The 12,868-nt window shown below is 41.7% G+C and overlaps 1 protein-coding gene across 7 annotated transcripts in view; it reads right to left on the bottom strand.

Moving 5' to 3' along the window:
* Positions 1-8,835, bottom strand: part of ZYG11A (zyg-11 family member A, cell cycle regulator) — a 44,135-nt gene extending 35,300 nt beyond the window's left edge. For 5 of the 7 annotated variants that reach the window (XM_079142122.1, XM_079142116.1, XM_079142121.1 and 2 more), the window contains exons 1-3: positions 8,110-8,835; positions 4,663-4,828; positions 432-1,183 (exon numbers count right to left, since the gene is read on the bottom strand). In XM_079142122.1, coding sequence (XP_078998248.1) covers positions 432-1,183; positions 4,663-4,828; positions 8,110-8,199 — 1,008 coding nt within the window. In that variant the 5' untranslated portion in view covers positions 8,200-8,835. Of the gene's footprint in view, positions 1-431; positions 1,184-4,662; positions 4,829-7,597 lie in introns of all 7 variants that reach the window. The other 2 variants (XM_079142119.1, XM_079142118.1) reach the window with 2 other exon arrangements.
* Between the last annotated feature and the right edge of the window lie 4,033 nt (positions 8,836-12,868).

Here is a 12,868-nt window from a genome sequence, read left to right as displayed (position 1 = left end):
GAGGTGAGGAGTATAAATTTCAAGTCACAAAGACTTGGGTGCAGGTACCAGATTTACAACAGGATGGTTCATTACATGATGGGGGTAAGTAGCTAAATCTCCCTGAGCTTCCCGTTCCTCATCTGTAAAAATGAGAGGATTAAAGAAGAAAACAATGTGCAAGCATGACACCTCCACACAGGAGGCACCTGATGAATGGCTGTATTACTATCGAGCTGGACTAGGAGACGTGGGGGCAGAAACTGCATCTTATGTGATATCCCCACAACTTATCACACAGTGGGTACACGATGATCATTAACTCTTAAATTCTTAAGGATTTTGTTGTTGTTGTTGTTTTGGCAACTAACACCAAGTATAGGCTCTGGTGTACAGCAAGAACTTAACAATGTTCTGAACAAATGAAACAAAACTTATTTTTAAGAACAAACCCTCAAGCCTTGCTTTGCAGTAAAGAAGTCAGAATAACCAGCATCTGTAGCCAAGAGTCCCACAAACTGCATTGCGGGCCGCTGCCGTATAAACTGCTCTACTGCTCCATCAGTGATGCAACTGCCTCCAGAAATATCCAGGGATACCACCTTTGGCAGGATATCCTTCTGCTGTAGCAGATGAAAAGCTAAGTCTGATTTGAGTTGCCTATGATCGGAAATATCAAGGTGAAGGAGACATTTAAGTTCTCTGATGACTCCAAGAATTTGCGGTTTGGTCATGGTCAGGCATTTCAGGTAGTGCATTGAAAGAGACTTGAGTCGATCCTTACAGTTAAGGAGTGCAGAGATGTTCGTGACCAGAGTATTGGAGATGTCCAAGTTTTCCAGGTTTGGTAACTGAGAAACATTAGCAAGGTCTTCAGTGTGAAAGCAAACATTGAAAACACTTAAAACGCGAAGTCCAGTGAGCTGACCAAAGGACAGTCGTCTTGAATCTTGAGGAACGCTTGTTGAGTCTAACAGGAGGCTCCGGAGGTTTTGCTGGATCCAGCTACTGCTGCAGAGTCCACTTAAGATATCTGGGATTGGAAGGTCACAGTGCACTCCAGTGGCATCTATTTCAAGGAGTTTATGATGGCAGAAGGCTTTTATGAAGGCAGCCGCAGAGATTTTAGCTTTTTGGATATTGACCATCTTCAGGTTCATTTGGTTGCCTTGGAAAATACTTGCTGTTCTATCAGTCAGCTTTCCTGTAAGATAAGCACAGCTGGCCTGTAATGATAATGAGATCTCATGCCATCCCAGGAGACAATGTGGGAATGAACAGATGAACAGATGGTAATAATAATAAAGACTAAATTTACCACTCACTCTGTGCTAGAGGCATTGTTCTAAATCCTTTACTAAGATTATCTAATTTACTCTTGCACTAATACTATAGAGGAATTACTATTATTACTATTATATAGATGAGGAAACTGAAGCTTGAAGAGGTTAAATAACTTGCAAGTTTAAAATACATGGTAGGTTAGACTCCAGAGACTAAAGTGTTATAAATAACCTTATTCACAGAAATAAAAAATGAAACCAAAGAGGTATATAAGTAACTGACATAAAGTGTAAATAACTTTTTGCTGACTGATCACTTTTTTCCCCCCAGTACTGGGAACTGAACTCAATTGAACTGAGCCTCCCCAACACCACCACTTTTTTTTGAGGCATAATCTTGCTAAGTTGCCCAGGCTAGCCTTGGATTTGTCCTCTCAAACTCCTGGGCTCAAGCAATTCTCCTGCCCCAGTTTCCTGAGTAGCTGGGACTACAGGCATACCCGTTGTTTTACATAGTAATTTTACTGCATCCTTTATATATTTAGATATATAAATATTTACCATTATGTTACAATTACGTTCAACACTCAGTTCAGTAACATGATATATGGTGCATATCCTAGAAGCAACAGGCTTTACCATCTATGTTTGTGTGAGTAAATTATGATGTTCACACAGACTTTTTTTTCTTTGATACTGGGAGTTGAATTTAAGGGCACTCTGCCACTGAGCTACATCTCTAGCCCTTCCTATTTTTCATTTTGAGACAGGGGCTCACTAAGTTGCCAAGCTGGCCTCAAACTTATATTCCTCCTACCTCAGCCTCCCGAATTGCTGGAATTACCGGTAGGTACCGGTAGGTACCACCATTCGCAGCTGGGAGATACCTTTTTTAGAATGTGACCATTGTCAAGTGAGGCATGGCTGCAGTCAAGAGTATGTAAACCCAGATAGTCTGGTTCTAAAGCCAGAGCTCTAAACCTTTAATTCTTACTGCCTTTAAGGGGAAGCCAAATAAGTAGAAATCAATAAGCAGCAGCCACTGAGGGTAGAACAAAATAGAAAGAATGCCATGATTCGGCAGTCCAGAGAAAGAACATAGGACACAGGAGACATTTGGATACATGGTTCTGAAGCTCAGAAAAAAGGACAAAACAGAAAACTCTGGGGAATCAGTAATAGTACCTAAACCAAGGAAAATTACCCTGGAAGTATACAGAGTAAGAAGGGTATTCAATGCCATGTATATTTAAAAATAACATATAAAAATACTTTAAAAAGAAGGTATTCAAGATAAAACCTTCAGGAATAAAAATACGGTATACATAGAAAAGCAGAAAGCCAATTGTGGAACAGATCAGGAAGCAAGAAGAAATCAGGAAAAAACACTAAGTCAGAAAAGACAATGACAACGAATGAACAAACACCACAATTCAAACCTACAAGAATTTCTGCTTTTTAATGGGTGTTTGCAGTGATACTCCATCTAGAGTCAACACAATCATAACAACAACCAACCAAACTTTAAAACACCACAAACAAAAGCACAAGGAAATAAACACAGCCAAATCTGATCAAACAGCCAATTCACACAATACAGGGATCAGAGAAACAGGTCAAAATCAGAGCACAGTTACCAATGGCAAAATCCAGACTGCATGAAACTCTACAGACAAGCAACTGGCTTCTTTAAAACAGACACTCACAGCTATACATGGTGGCAACATGCCTGTAATTTCAATTACTTGGGAGGCTTAGGCAGGCAAATCACAAGTTCGAGGCCCTGTCTCAAAATAAAAAATAAGAGTAATAGGATGCAGCTCAGTGGTAGCACCCCTGGGTTCAAGCCCTAGCACAAAAAGAAAGAAAGAAAGAAAGAAAGAAAGAAAGAAAAAAGGAAGGAAAGAACAATCCTCAAACTTGTAAGAAACCACCACCACCACAAAACAAAAAACAAACAAAACCATAATAATCAATGCTATCTTGAGCATAAAAAAAACAAAACAAAACAAAGCAAGGGTCATTACACTATATGATTTTAAATAAACTACAAAGCTATGGCAAGCGAAACACTATTGGGATTAGCGGTACAGATCAGTGTAGTTAATGGCCTAGCAGGCTTGAGGTCTAGGTTAAGATTCCCCAGGACCCCAAAAACCAAACCAAACCAAACAAACACACTCATATAACAACACACAAAGAGACCAGTGGAACAGAATGGAGAATCTAGGACTCAACACACGCCATCTATAGCTACCTGACTTTCCATGAAAGAGCTAAGAATATGCAGTGAAGGAAGAACAGTTTATTCAATAAAATAGTGCTGGGAAAACTGGATAGCCACATGCAGAAAAATAAAACCAGACCCCTAACTTTCACCAGTTACAAGAAAAAAAAAACAAAAAAAAAAACCCACAAAATGGATTAAAGACTTATATGTGAAACCTGAAAATATAGAAGTACCAGAGGAAATGCTTCAGGACACTGGAGGTATAGGAAACAAAAGCAAAAAGAGACAAATGAAATTACAACAAATTAAAAAACTTCTGGGTTCAGCAAAGGAAACAAATCCACCAAATGGGAGAAAATATTTGCAACTATATTTCTGAAAAGGTGTTAATATATAAAGAACTCAAAACACTCAACAGCAAGAAATAATAATTTGGTCTGGGGAGATAGCTCAGTTGGTAGAGTGCTCACCTCGCAAGCCCAAGGCCCTGGGTTCAATCCCCAGCACCGCAAAAGAAATAATAATTTGATTAAGAAATGGGCAATATGGACTGTGGGTTGTAGCACTTGCCTAGCATGTGTGAGGACTGGGTTTGATTCTCAGCACCACGTATAAATAAATGAATAAAATAAAGGTCCATCAACATCTAAAAAAATATATTAAAAAAAAAAAAAAAAAGAAAGAAAAGAAATGGGCAATAGCCAGGGCACAGTGGCATATGACTGTAATCCTAGCAACTGGGAAAGCTGAGGCAGGAGGACTACAAGTTCAAGGCCAACTTCTGCAATTTAGTGAGACCTTGTCTCAAAATAAAAAAGTGTTAGACCATCCCCAGCATCAATCTCCCAGTAGCATACACAGAAAAAAAGGCTCATACGTATAATGTAAAGAATAGGATATAAAACTACAGCAACAGCGTTTTGAAAAACAGAGGATGGACAAGTGACAACTTAATTTTTCCACTTTCTTTACCTGGTAAGGCAAGACCAAAATGAACTTAGAAGCAAAACAATTTCCATCATAGTATCCCAGAAAGATTAAGACTCAACTTCCATACAAATTTTAAAAAATGGGAATAATTTGAAAGAATCAAAATAAGAATTATATGTAAAGGTGCTTTTCAAATACTGAAAAACTGCCATACAGTAGACAATAGAGGAACCATGTTACCTTGCCAAACCATCATCTCAAGGAATCGATCAGCTACTTCCTGAGGGAAACTCCAATGCTCTGGAAGGCACAGTGTTCCATCAGGTCTTTCGGAACACAATTCATCCAGATTAGCAATCAGGACATTCATGCAGATGTTGGCCAAAGAATAGGGCGATGCCTCCTCCTAGCAAACAAATTCCAAACTTTGTTAGAACACATCAGCAAATATTCAACATAACAGGGTCGCCATACATATAGCTTCCTACACTAATAATGATTTTATATGTAATAAAACCACCTTATTCCAACTGTTACTGAATGCAAGATTTTAGTTATTGTAACACTTATTCTATCTTTGAAAAAATTAAGTTCTCTCAGTCCTTCACTTACCATCTAGACTATGCCAGCCGCTAACAATACATAAATAAATGGGTAAGAGCTCCAGTCCTTTTGGAGCTAACAATACAGTGGAGAATAAAACCAAAAACATCTCCCAATTTCAGAGTAGTATTTGGGATATTTTTAAGCAGAGATCACACAAGTCATCCATTCAAGATACATTTTTTTAACCTATTATTCTGTGACAGAGAATAAAAAGGCCTATTCCCACTCTCAAAAATGTTCACAACCCGGACAAGGGGGTATATCTCGGTGACAAAGCACTTGCATGGGATGCATGAAGTCCTAGGTTTGACTCCCAACAGAAAAAAATATAAATAAATTTATGGTGTGTGTCCACAGTCCCAACTACTTGGGAAACTGAGGTGGGGATCACTTAAGCCCATAAGTAGGAGACCAGTCTAGGCAACATAGTGAAATGTCAGTTTATTTTTTTGTTTGTTTTTTTTGGTGCTGGGGATCGAACCCAGGGCCTTGTGCTTATAAGGCAAGCACTCTACCGACTGAGCTATCTCCCCAGCCCCTGAAACGCCAGTTTTTAAAAAAAAAAAAGTGTTCATAACCTAAAAGGGTTTACACTCAAAGGTGCTATAAAAAGAGTAAAGAATTGAGAGGGAGGTGAGATTACAGAGGCACATGATCCCTTTCTCATGCAAAATAGGCTGATAAGGCGCTATACATTAGACACAAAGAAGCCGGGTGTGGTGTAATTCCAGCAGGTTCAAAGCCAGCCTCAGCAATTTAGTGAGGCTATAAGCAACCTTGTGAGATCTTGTCTCAAAAAAAAAAAAAAAAAAAAGGGGGGCTGGGGATGTGACTCAGTGGTTGAGTGCCCTTGGGTCCAATCCCTGGTACAAAAAAAAAAAAAATCCACCTTCATCTTTACATGGCCTTCTTCCATGTCTGTCTCAAATCTCTCTCTCTCCTTGCTTTAATGTATTTTTAATATATTCATTTATCAGACAGAGCTGGGGATCAAACCTAGGGCCTTGAATGTGTTAGGCAAGCACTCTACCACTAAACTAAACCCCCAGTTACCTTTCTTTTATAAGGTTACCACTTATAATGATATTTAGTTGATTTGGAGTTCACCCTAAATTTAGATGACCTCATCAAGATTCTCAACCAGGTGCAGCACCCCTGTAATCCCAATGGCTCAGGAGGCTAAGGCAGGAGGACTGTGAGTTCAAAGTCAGCCTTCAGCAACTCAGGGAGACCCTGTCTCTAAATAAAATATTTTAAAAGGGCTGGGGATGTGGCTCAGTGGTTAAGCATCCCGGAGTTCAATTCCTGGTGCAAAAAAAAGATCCTCAACAGCAACTATAAAGACTCTATTTCCAAATAAGGTCAAATCCACACGTACCAGGGGTTGGGTTGCAGACATATTTTGGGGGAAACCATTCAATCCACCACAGCATATGTCCCTACCTCTCTGAAAAGTTACCCTAGGCTGGCTGTGTCCCCCAAACAGTCCTCTAAAACTCAGCCCCCTTTTCTTCTGTAAAGTCCTCTGGGTGGTAAATTGCTATTATCAGGTATGGAATACTATATGACTGTGTATTTCCATTCGTCACCCTTATTATCTTTGGAAACAGTCCGTTAAAATCCCTTTGGATTATCCTTATTTTGAATGTGTCATTTGTTTCCTGCTTGTAAATGGCAGAAATAAATTTCTAGTCATCTCCTTTGTACTCCACTATCAGTTTCAAACCCAAGTCACTAGCACTTTACCTAGCATACTAAATCTGCAAATCAGTTTCCCACTTTCACTTCTAATCCTTTTACAATCTATCTACCCAGAAGACAGCCTCACCATTGCTAAAGCATAATCATGCTTATAACGCTTATAACTAAGAAATATTTAAATAAGTACGAGGTTAAAAAAAAGATTGCTGTAGGCAATCAACAATTAAATAGAAAACAGAATTTGTTTAAATTCAACAGCATTTTTAAAATATCAAATACAGAGCTGGGAAAGGTGGTGCACACCTGCAGTCCCAGCTACTCAGGAGGCTGAAGCAGGAAGATCATGTGGACAACACAGTGCACCTTTTAAAAAATGTATGCATCTTAAATATAGGGCCTAATAAGGAAGAAAATAAAAATGTACACAAAGTGGCACCTATTAAGTTTAGCTCACACTGAACTGTAAGCAAACATGAGCAGAAAAAATATTCCAGTCGGAAACTAGTACAGAAATAAATGAAATTATCCAGGTGCCGTGGCACCCTCCTTTAATCCCAGCCGCTAAATATGCCGAGGCAGAGGATCTCAAATTCAAAGACAGCCTCAGCAATTTAGCGAGGCCCTAAGCAACTTAGGGAGACCCTGTCTCCAAATAAAACATTAAAAGGGCTGGGGATGTAACTTAGTGTTTGAGCACACCTGTGTTCAACACCCGGTACCAAAAATAAGAAAGTGAATCAATCTAAGTATCAGAGTCTCCAACTTCCCGCATCAGTAAAATGGAGATTAGCAAATGCCCACAGAAGACCAGAGGTTAAGGATTACTTCGGAAATGCGATACTTCACACACAGTAGGCGCGAAATACACGGTTTTTAGGTGTAGTTTATAGACCCCAGGAGGTGGACACCTGCAATTGCGACAGTCTGGTTCGGGATTCCAGCGCCCCCAGCCGGACTCAGCAGAGGCCTCCCCACGGTCCCCAGGCCTACGCGCGGGCGAAGGGTCGGTCTCCGGTGAACCGTCCAGGGCGCACGCGGAGGTGCGCTCAAAGTTTGGGGGCGCAGGGCTCACCAAGACTGCCTCGCCAGGGCAGCGCCCTGCCAACACCCACGTCCATGCGGCCTTGGCCGGGGCAGGTGAGAGTCGGAGCCCGGGAAGGGGCTGGCCTAGGCGCCGCCTCGACTGCGCAAGGTCAGCGCGCCGGCCCGCGGCTGAGGCGCACGACCCGGCTCCGGCGCCCAGTCCGCCTTCCCCCGGACCCGGCAGGGGCTCGGCCTCTGGAGACTTAACCGGCGCGCGGGCCAGACTCCCCGAGCGCCTCTGCTGAACCTCCGACGGACGACGCGCTGAGGCCGGCTTCCCCGCCCCCCGGTACTCACCTGCACCACGCAGCAGCCCGAGGCATCCTTCTGGGCGTCGGGAGGGACGAGGTTCCGGGGCGACAGCCCCGGGTGCAAGAAGTGGACCATGGCCACCCCTGCCCGTGGGGCGTCGAGGAGAAAGCGGGGTTGACCGGGGGTCCGGATCCCGCGAGGGCCGGCTTCAATCCGCGGTGGGCGACTGCGGGGCAACACTGACTCCACCCGCCTTGCCCCGCCGCGGGGCTTTTGAACACCGGGCTAGGCGGCGCGCAGGCGCCCAAGGAGGTCGACCAGCCGCAGACCCCGCCCTCAGAACGGCCCTGCTCTGCCCCCACCCGCACCCGGCCTCCACGCCCTCTGGGGCCCAACCGTCCTCCCCCAGGACAACCATACAGCTGCCCGCCTGTTCACCCAACTCCTATGCACCCGTCAGAGGCCCACGACCCACAAACACACACCCCAATGCTGTATGGTACGTTCCTTTCGCCCCTCAGGGCGTTCCCAAGGAACAGCTCAATGGAATTGTGTAATAGAATTTATAGTTTAAATGCTTTAATACATTGAAATATATTCTCAAAGACTTACCTCTAGAAATCTGGCAACAGTCGTTTCAACTCCTAGAGACATTGGGTGAATAAAATCTCAAAACCACTTCTGGCCAGGCACAGTGGGTCACGCCCATAATTCCAGTGACCCTGGAAGCTGAGGCACGAAGATCACAAGGTCAGCCTCAGCAATTTAGCAAGGCCCTGAGCAACTTAGTGATGCCCTGTCTCAAAAGTTAAAAAAAAAAAAAAAAAAAAAAAAAAAATGGGAATGTAGCTCAGTGGTAAAGCACCCCTGGGTTCTATTCCCACTTTAAAAAAAAAAAAAAAAAAATCTGCCATGTAAGTATACAAAACAAATACCAAAAATCTAGGGGGGGGAAATGATTGAACTTTCTTCTTACTTGAAAAGTATTGGGAAGACCCTTATATAACCTGCTCCAGGAAAGCAACCCAGTAAATTAGTATACTTTAGCTAATTTAAGAAAAAATATGTCCTGAAAAAGGAAATTTCTTACAGTATAAAACTTGCAGTTTGCTGTGGTGGAATACTAGTTCAGCTGTCTATTAATCTGAGAACCTTAGTCAAGATTCTTGATTTATACTGAGGCTTAACGTCCACATCAGTAAAATGGATTGAGAATGCTTTTATCTCAGAAGGTTAATGTCAGGATTAAATGAAATAATGTATGTAAAACCCAGAATGCTTGGCACAGAGCAAGTCCTTTCAAATGTTAAAATTATTTTTCATGTACAAATAACTTTGCAAAAAGCTTTCCTTTCACAATTTCTCTTCCTTTCTTAAAGGGCTATTTGGTGTCCTCCATTCTCAAACTTCAAACACCTCCTCCCTCATCCACACTCACTTTTCTCTTTTACTGAGAAACAAAAAACTCTCAAGCTCCGGCTCTCCTGTGGGGAAGCATTCCTGTCTGCAGATGCTCTGCCTTCCCCTCCCTCCTCTTATAAACTATGTGTACTCTTCTCTCAGATCCACCTGGTGGTCCTGTGCTCTAAATTCCATCATCTCTGGTCTGCCACACTCAAAGAGACATCCAGCAACAGAATCTTCATGTTGTTTTATTAGCTCATTTTCCACAAGAGGAAACGGATGGGTTTTTGGTCTGGACTTGGGTGTTTTGTTTTTCCAATACTGAGGATTGAACCCAGTGGCTACATCTTCAACCCTTTTCATCTTTTATTTTAAGAGAAGGTCTCTAAATCGCCCAGGCTGGCCTTGAACTTGTGGTCTTCCTGCCTCCACCAAAGAGCTGGGATTAGCACCACCACGCCCAGCGAAATTTAACAGAACTTTGAATACTGAGAAAACGTCCTAACAGCCTGTGTGTTATTTTCCTCTACTCAAACAGAATGTTTTCTAAAGGAAAAAATCATGTGTTGCTCTGTGATCTTCAACAAGTCTTTATCTCTTCCTAGGCATCAATCTTCTCACTTTTGAAATGGAATAAGTTTCAGTATCTGAGGCGCTCCATCACTCTATCATTCTTTGGAGCCTACCTTTCCTTTACCTGATGTATTCAATAGGTTTTCCAGAAACATTTACTTTTTCCTCTTTTAATGTATTCAATAGGTTTTCTCGAAAATTTTAATTTTTTCCTTTTTTTTTTTTTTTTTTTTTTTTTTTGCTGTGTGTGTGTGTGTGTGTACACACGCTTGCTGGGCATAAAACCCAAGGGCACTTTAACACAGTTACATCCCCAGATTGTTTTTTTTTTTTTTTTTTTTTTTAATTTTTTGAGATAGGCTTTCTCTAAATTGCTAAGGATCTCACTAAGTTGCCAAAGCTAGCCTCAAACTAGTGATCCTCCTGCCTCAGCCTCCCTAGTAGCTGGAATTACATGCATGCACCACTACACTGGGCTATTTATTGAAATTAATAAATTAAAAAAGATAAATTATATTTAAAAAATAAAAGACTAGCAATTAAGGTTTGTGATTTGCAGTTGGGGAGTTTAACTCGGTGGCAAAGGGCTTGGATTCTATCCTTGGCACTGCAAAAAAAGGGGGGGATTTGTGATCTGCCTACATCTGTTTATTAGCCTTCCTTTACTTCTCCCATTCTAAGGACTAGTAGTAAAACCTTCATTATGGAAAGACCCTTTCTAGGAAATGGATTAAGGAACAGGAACCACAGAAGAGTAGGGTGGCAAGCCTTCTGCACAAAAGAAGTCCAGCCTGAATTTAGGAGGTTTCTCAGGCCTTCCGTATGCTAGGTGGAAACTCTACCACCGAATTATGGTCCTAACCCTTTTCATTTTATTTGGAAACTTGGTCTTGCTAAATTGTCCAGGTTGTCTGGAACTTGCTATCCTCCTGCCTGATCCCTCCTGCTTCAGCCTCCGGAGTAGTTAAGATTAAGTAGTGAACTTTTTTTTTTTTTATTTTTTTTATTTAAGACTTTGGAGTTGCATTTAGTGACAAATAGAGAAAATTTCTTAAGGGACTGGGCTTGTGGCTCAGTGGTAGAGTGCTTGCCTAGCATGCGTGAGGCACTGGGTTTTATTCTCAGCACCAATAAAAATAAATAAATAAAATAAAGGTCTATCAACATCTAAAAAGTATACTAAAAAATAAAATTTAATAAAGTGGTAATCATTAAATTGAAAATAATCAAGAGTTGTTCAAGCAGGAGTTTTTTTTAATTTTTAGTTTTTTTTTTTGTTTTTTTTTTTTGAGACTGTCTCATTAAATTGTTTAGAACCTTGCTTAATTGCTGAGGCTGCCTTGCCTTAGCCTTCAAAGGCCTGGGCCACTACTCCCAGTGAGGGCAAATATTTATACTAAGGAAAGCTCCTGATCAGCAAGCAAATGCTATATCACTGACCTACACCGACCTACATCCTCAGCCCCAGTTGATTTTTCTTCTTTTCTTCCTTTCTTTTTTCTCTTTTTTTCCCCTTTGTGTATGTGTGTGTGTGTGTGTGTGTGTGTGTGCGCGCGCGCGCTGGGAATTAAATCTAGGAACCATGTACCACTGAGTTACATCCCCAGCTCTTTTTATGTTGAGACAGTTCGGAGAGAAGATCATGCCCTGCTCTGAGTGACTCCATGTCGTATAGACCAACAGTTCTCTGACTATGCCTGAGTTACTCCATTTTGTAAAGCAGTGGTTTGCCATGAGTTACTTCATTTTGACTTTAAGTGCCGAGGCAGCATAACTCTACACGTTGTTTGTACGAATAAACCACCACCATCTGTATGGCACAACCATAAGGCACAAACTGATAATTAAATTAATTGTGCTAATAAAAATGACCACCTGTAGGCTTATCAAATTAATCGAAAGCACATAGATGATGGGTGTATCAAACTCTTATTGGAAAAAAGCAGGCACATGAGTTTACTGGGCATACCAGACCATTGAATGAAGCAACCCCCTTACTTGGGGCCATAAAGGAGGAAAACACCACAAGGGGACAAGCTGGTACCCTGATCCTATCACCTGGTCACTCATCATGAGCCTTGCCCAGGAAAACCAACATAGCAACGAAAGTCCAAATCTCTGTCCTTGGGCTTTAGCACAGTACAGCTTCTCCTGCCTGTGAGGACAACACACAGCCCACTCCCAGTTGCCATTTCAAGTTGATACTCCAAACTCACACTCTGAAACTGTTGTCTGGAACTTGGCCTAGAACAATTCCTGGTCTCTGCATCCTCAGTTCTTAGGCTGGTTTTTCTTCTTTTTTTTTTTTTTTTTTTTTTTTTTTTTTTTTGTGGTGCTGGGGATCGAACCCAGGGCCTTGTGCTTGCAAGGCAAGCACTCTACCAGCTGAGCTATATCCCCAGCCCTGGTTTTTCTTCTTACCAAACCACATACAGTGACTCTTCTCTATCTTCTGCTCTCTGCCTTTGTTCTCTGTTCAGCCTCCGGAACCCCTGTGGCTGCCTTCACACTTTAAGCCTTTCTATAACCTGTGAAGTGTGATATGTGGCCTGAATATTACAGATGTTAGAAATTAAGATTGTAATAAAAGAACTTGACCAGGCCCATGGCACACCCCTGTAATCCCAGCGACTTGGGAGGCTGAGGCAGGAGGATCACAAGTTCAAGATCATCCTTAGCAACTTAGTGAAACTCTGTCTCGAAATGAAAAATGAAAAGAACTGGGGATGTTGCTCAATGGTTAATTACACCTGGGTTCAACCCCATTAACAAAAATTTTAAAAAATAAAAATAAATTAAAAAAATAAAAGCACTAGTGTTTCCTGGC

This window comes from Sciurus vulgaris, assembly GCF_902686455.1.
Source record: "Sciurus vulgaris genome assembly, chromosome: 1".
Taxonomy (NCBI): domain Eukaryota; kingdom Metazoa; phylum Chordata; class Mammalia; order Rodentia; family Sciuridae; genus Sciurus; species Sciurus vulgaris.
Note: the sequence above shows the minus strand (reverse complement) of the source record. Positions and strands in the feature narration are given on the sequence as shown.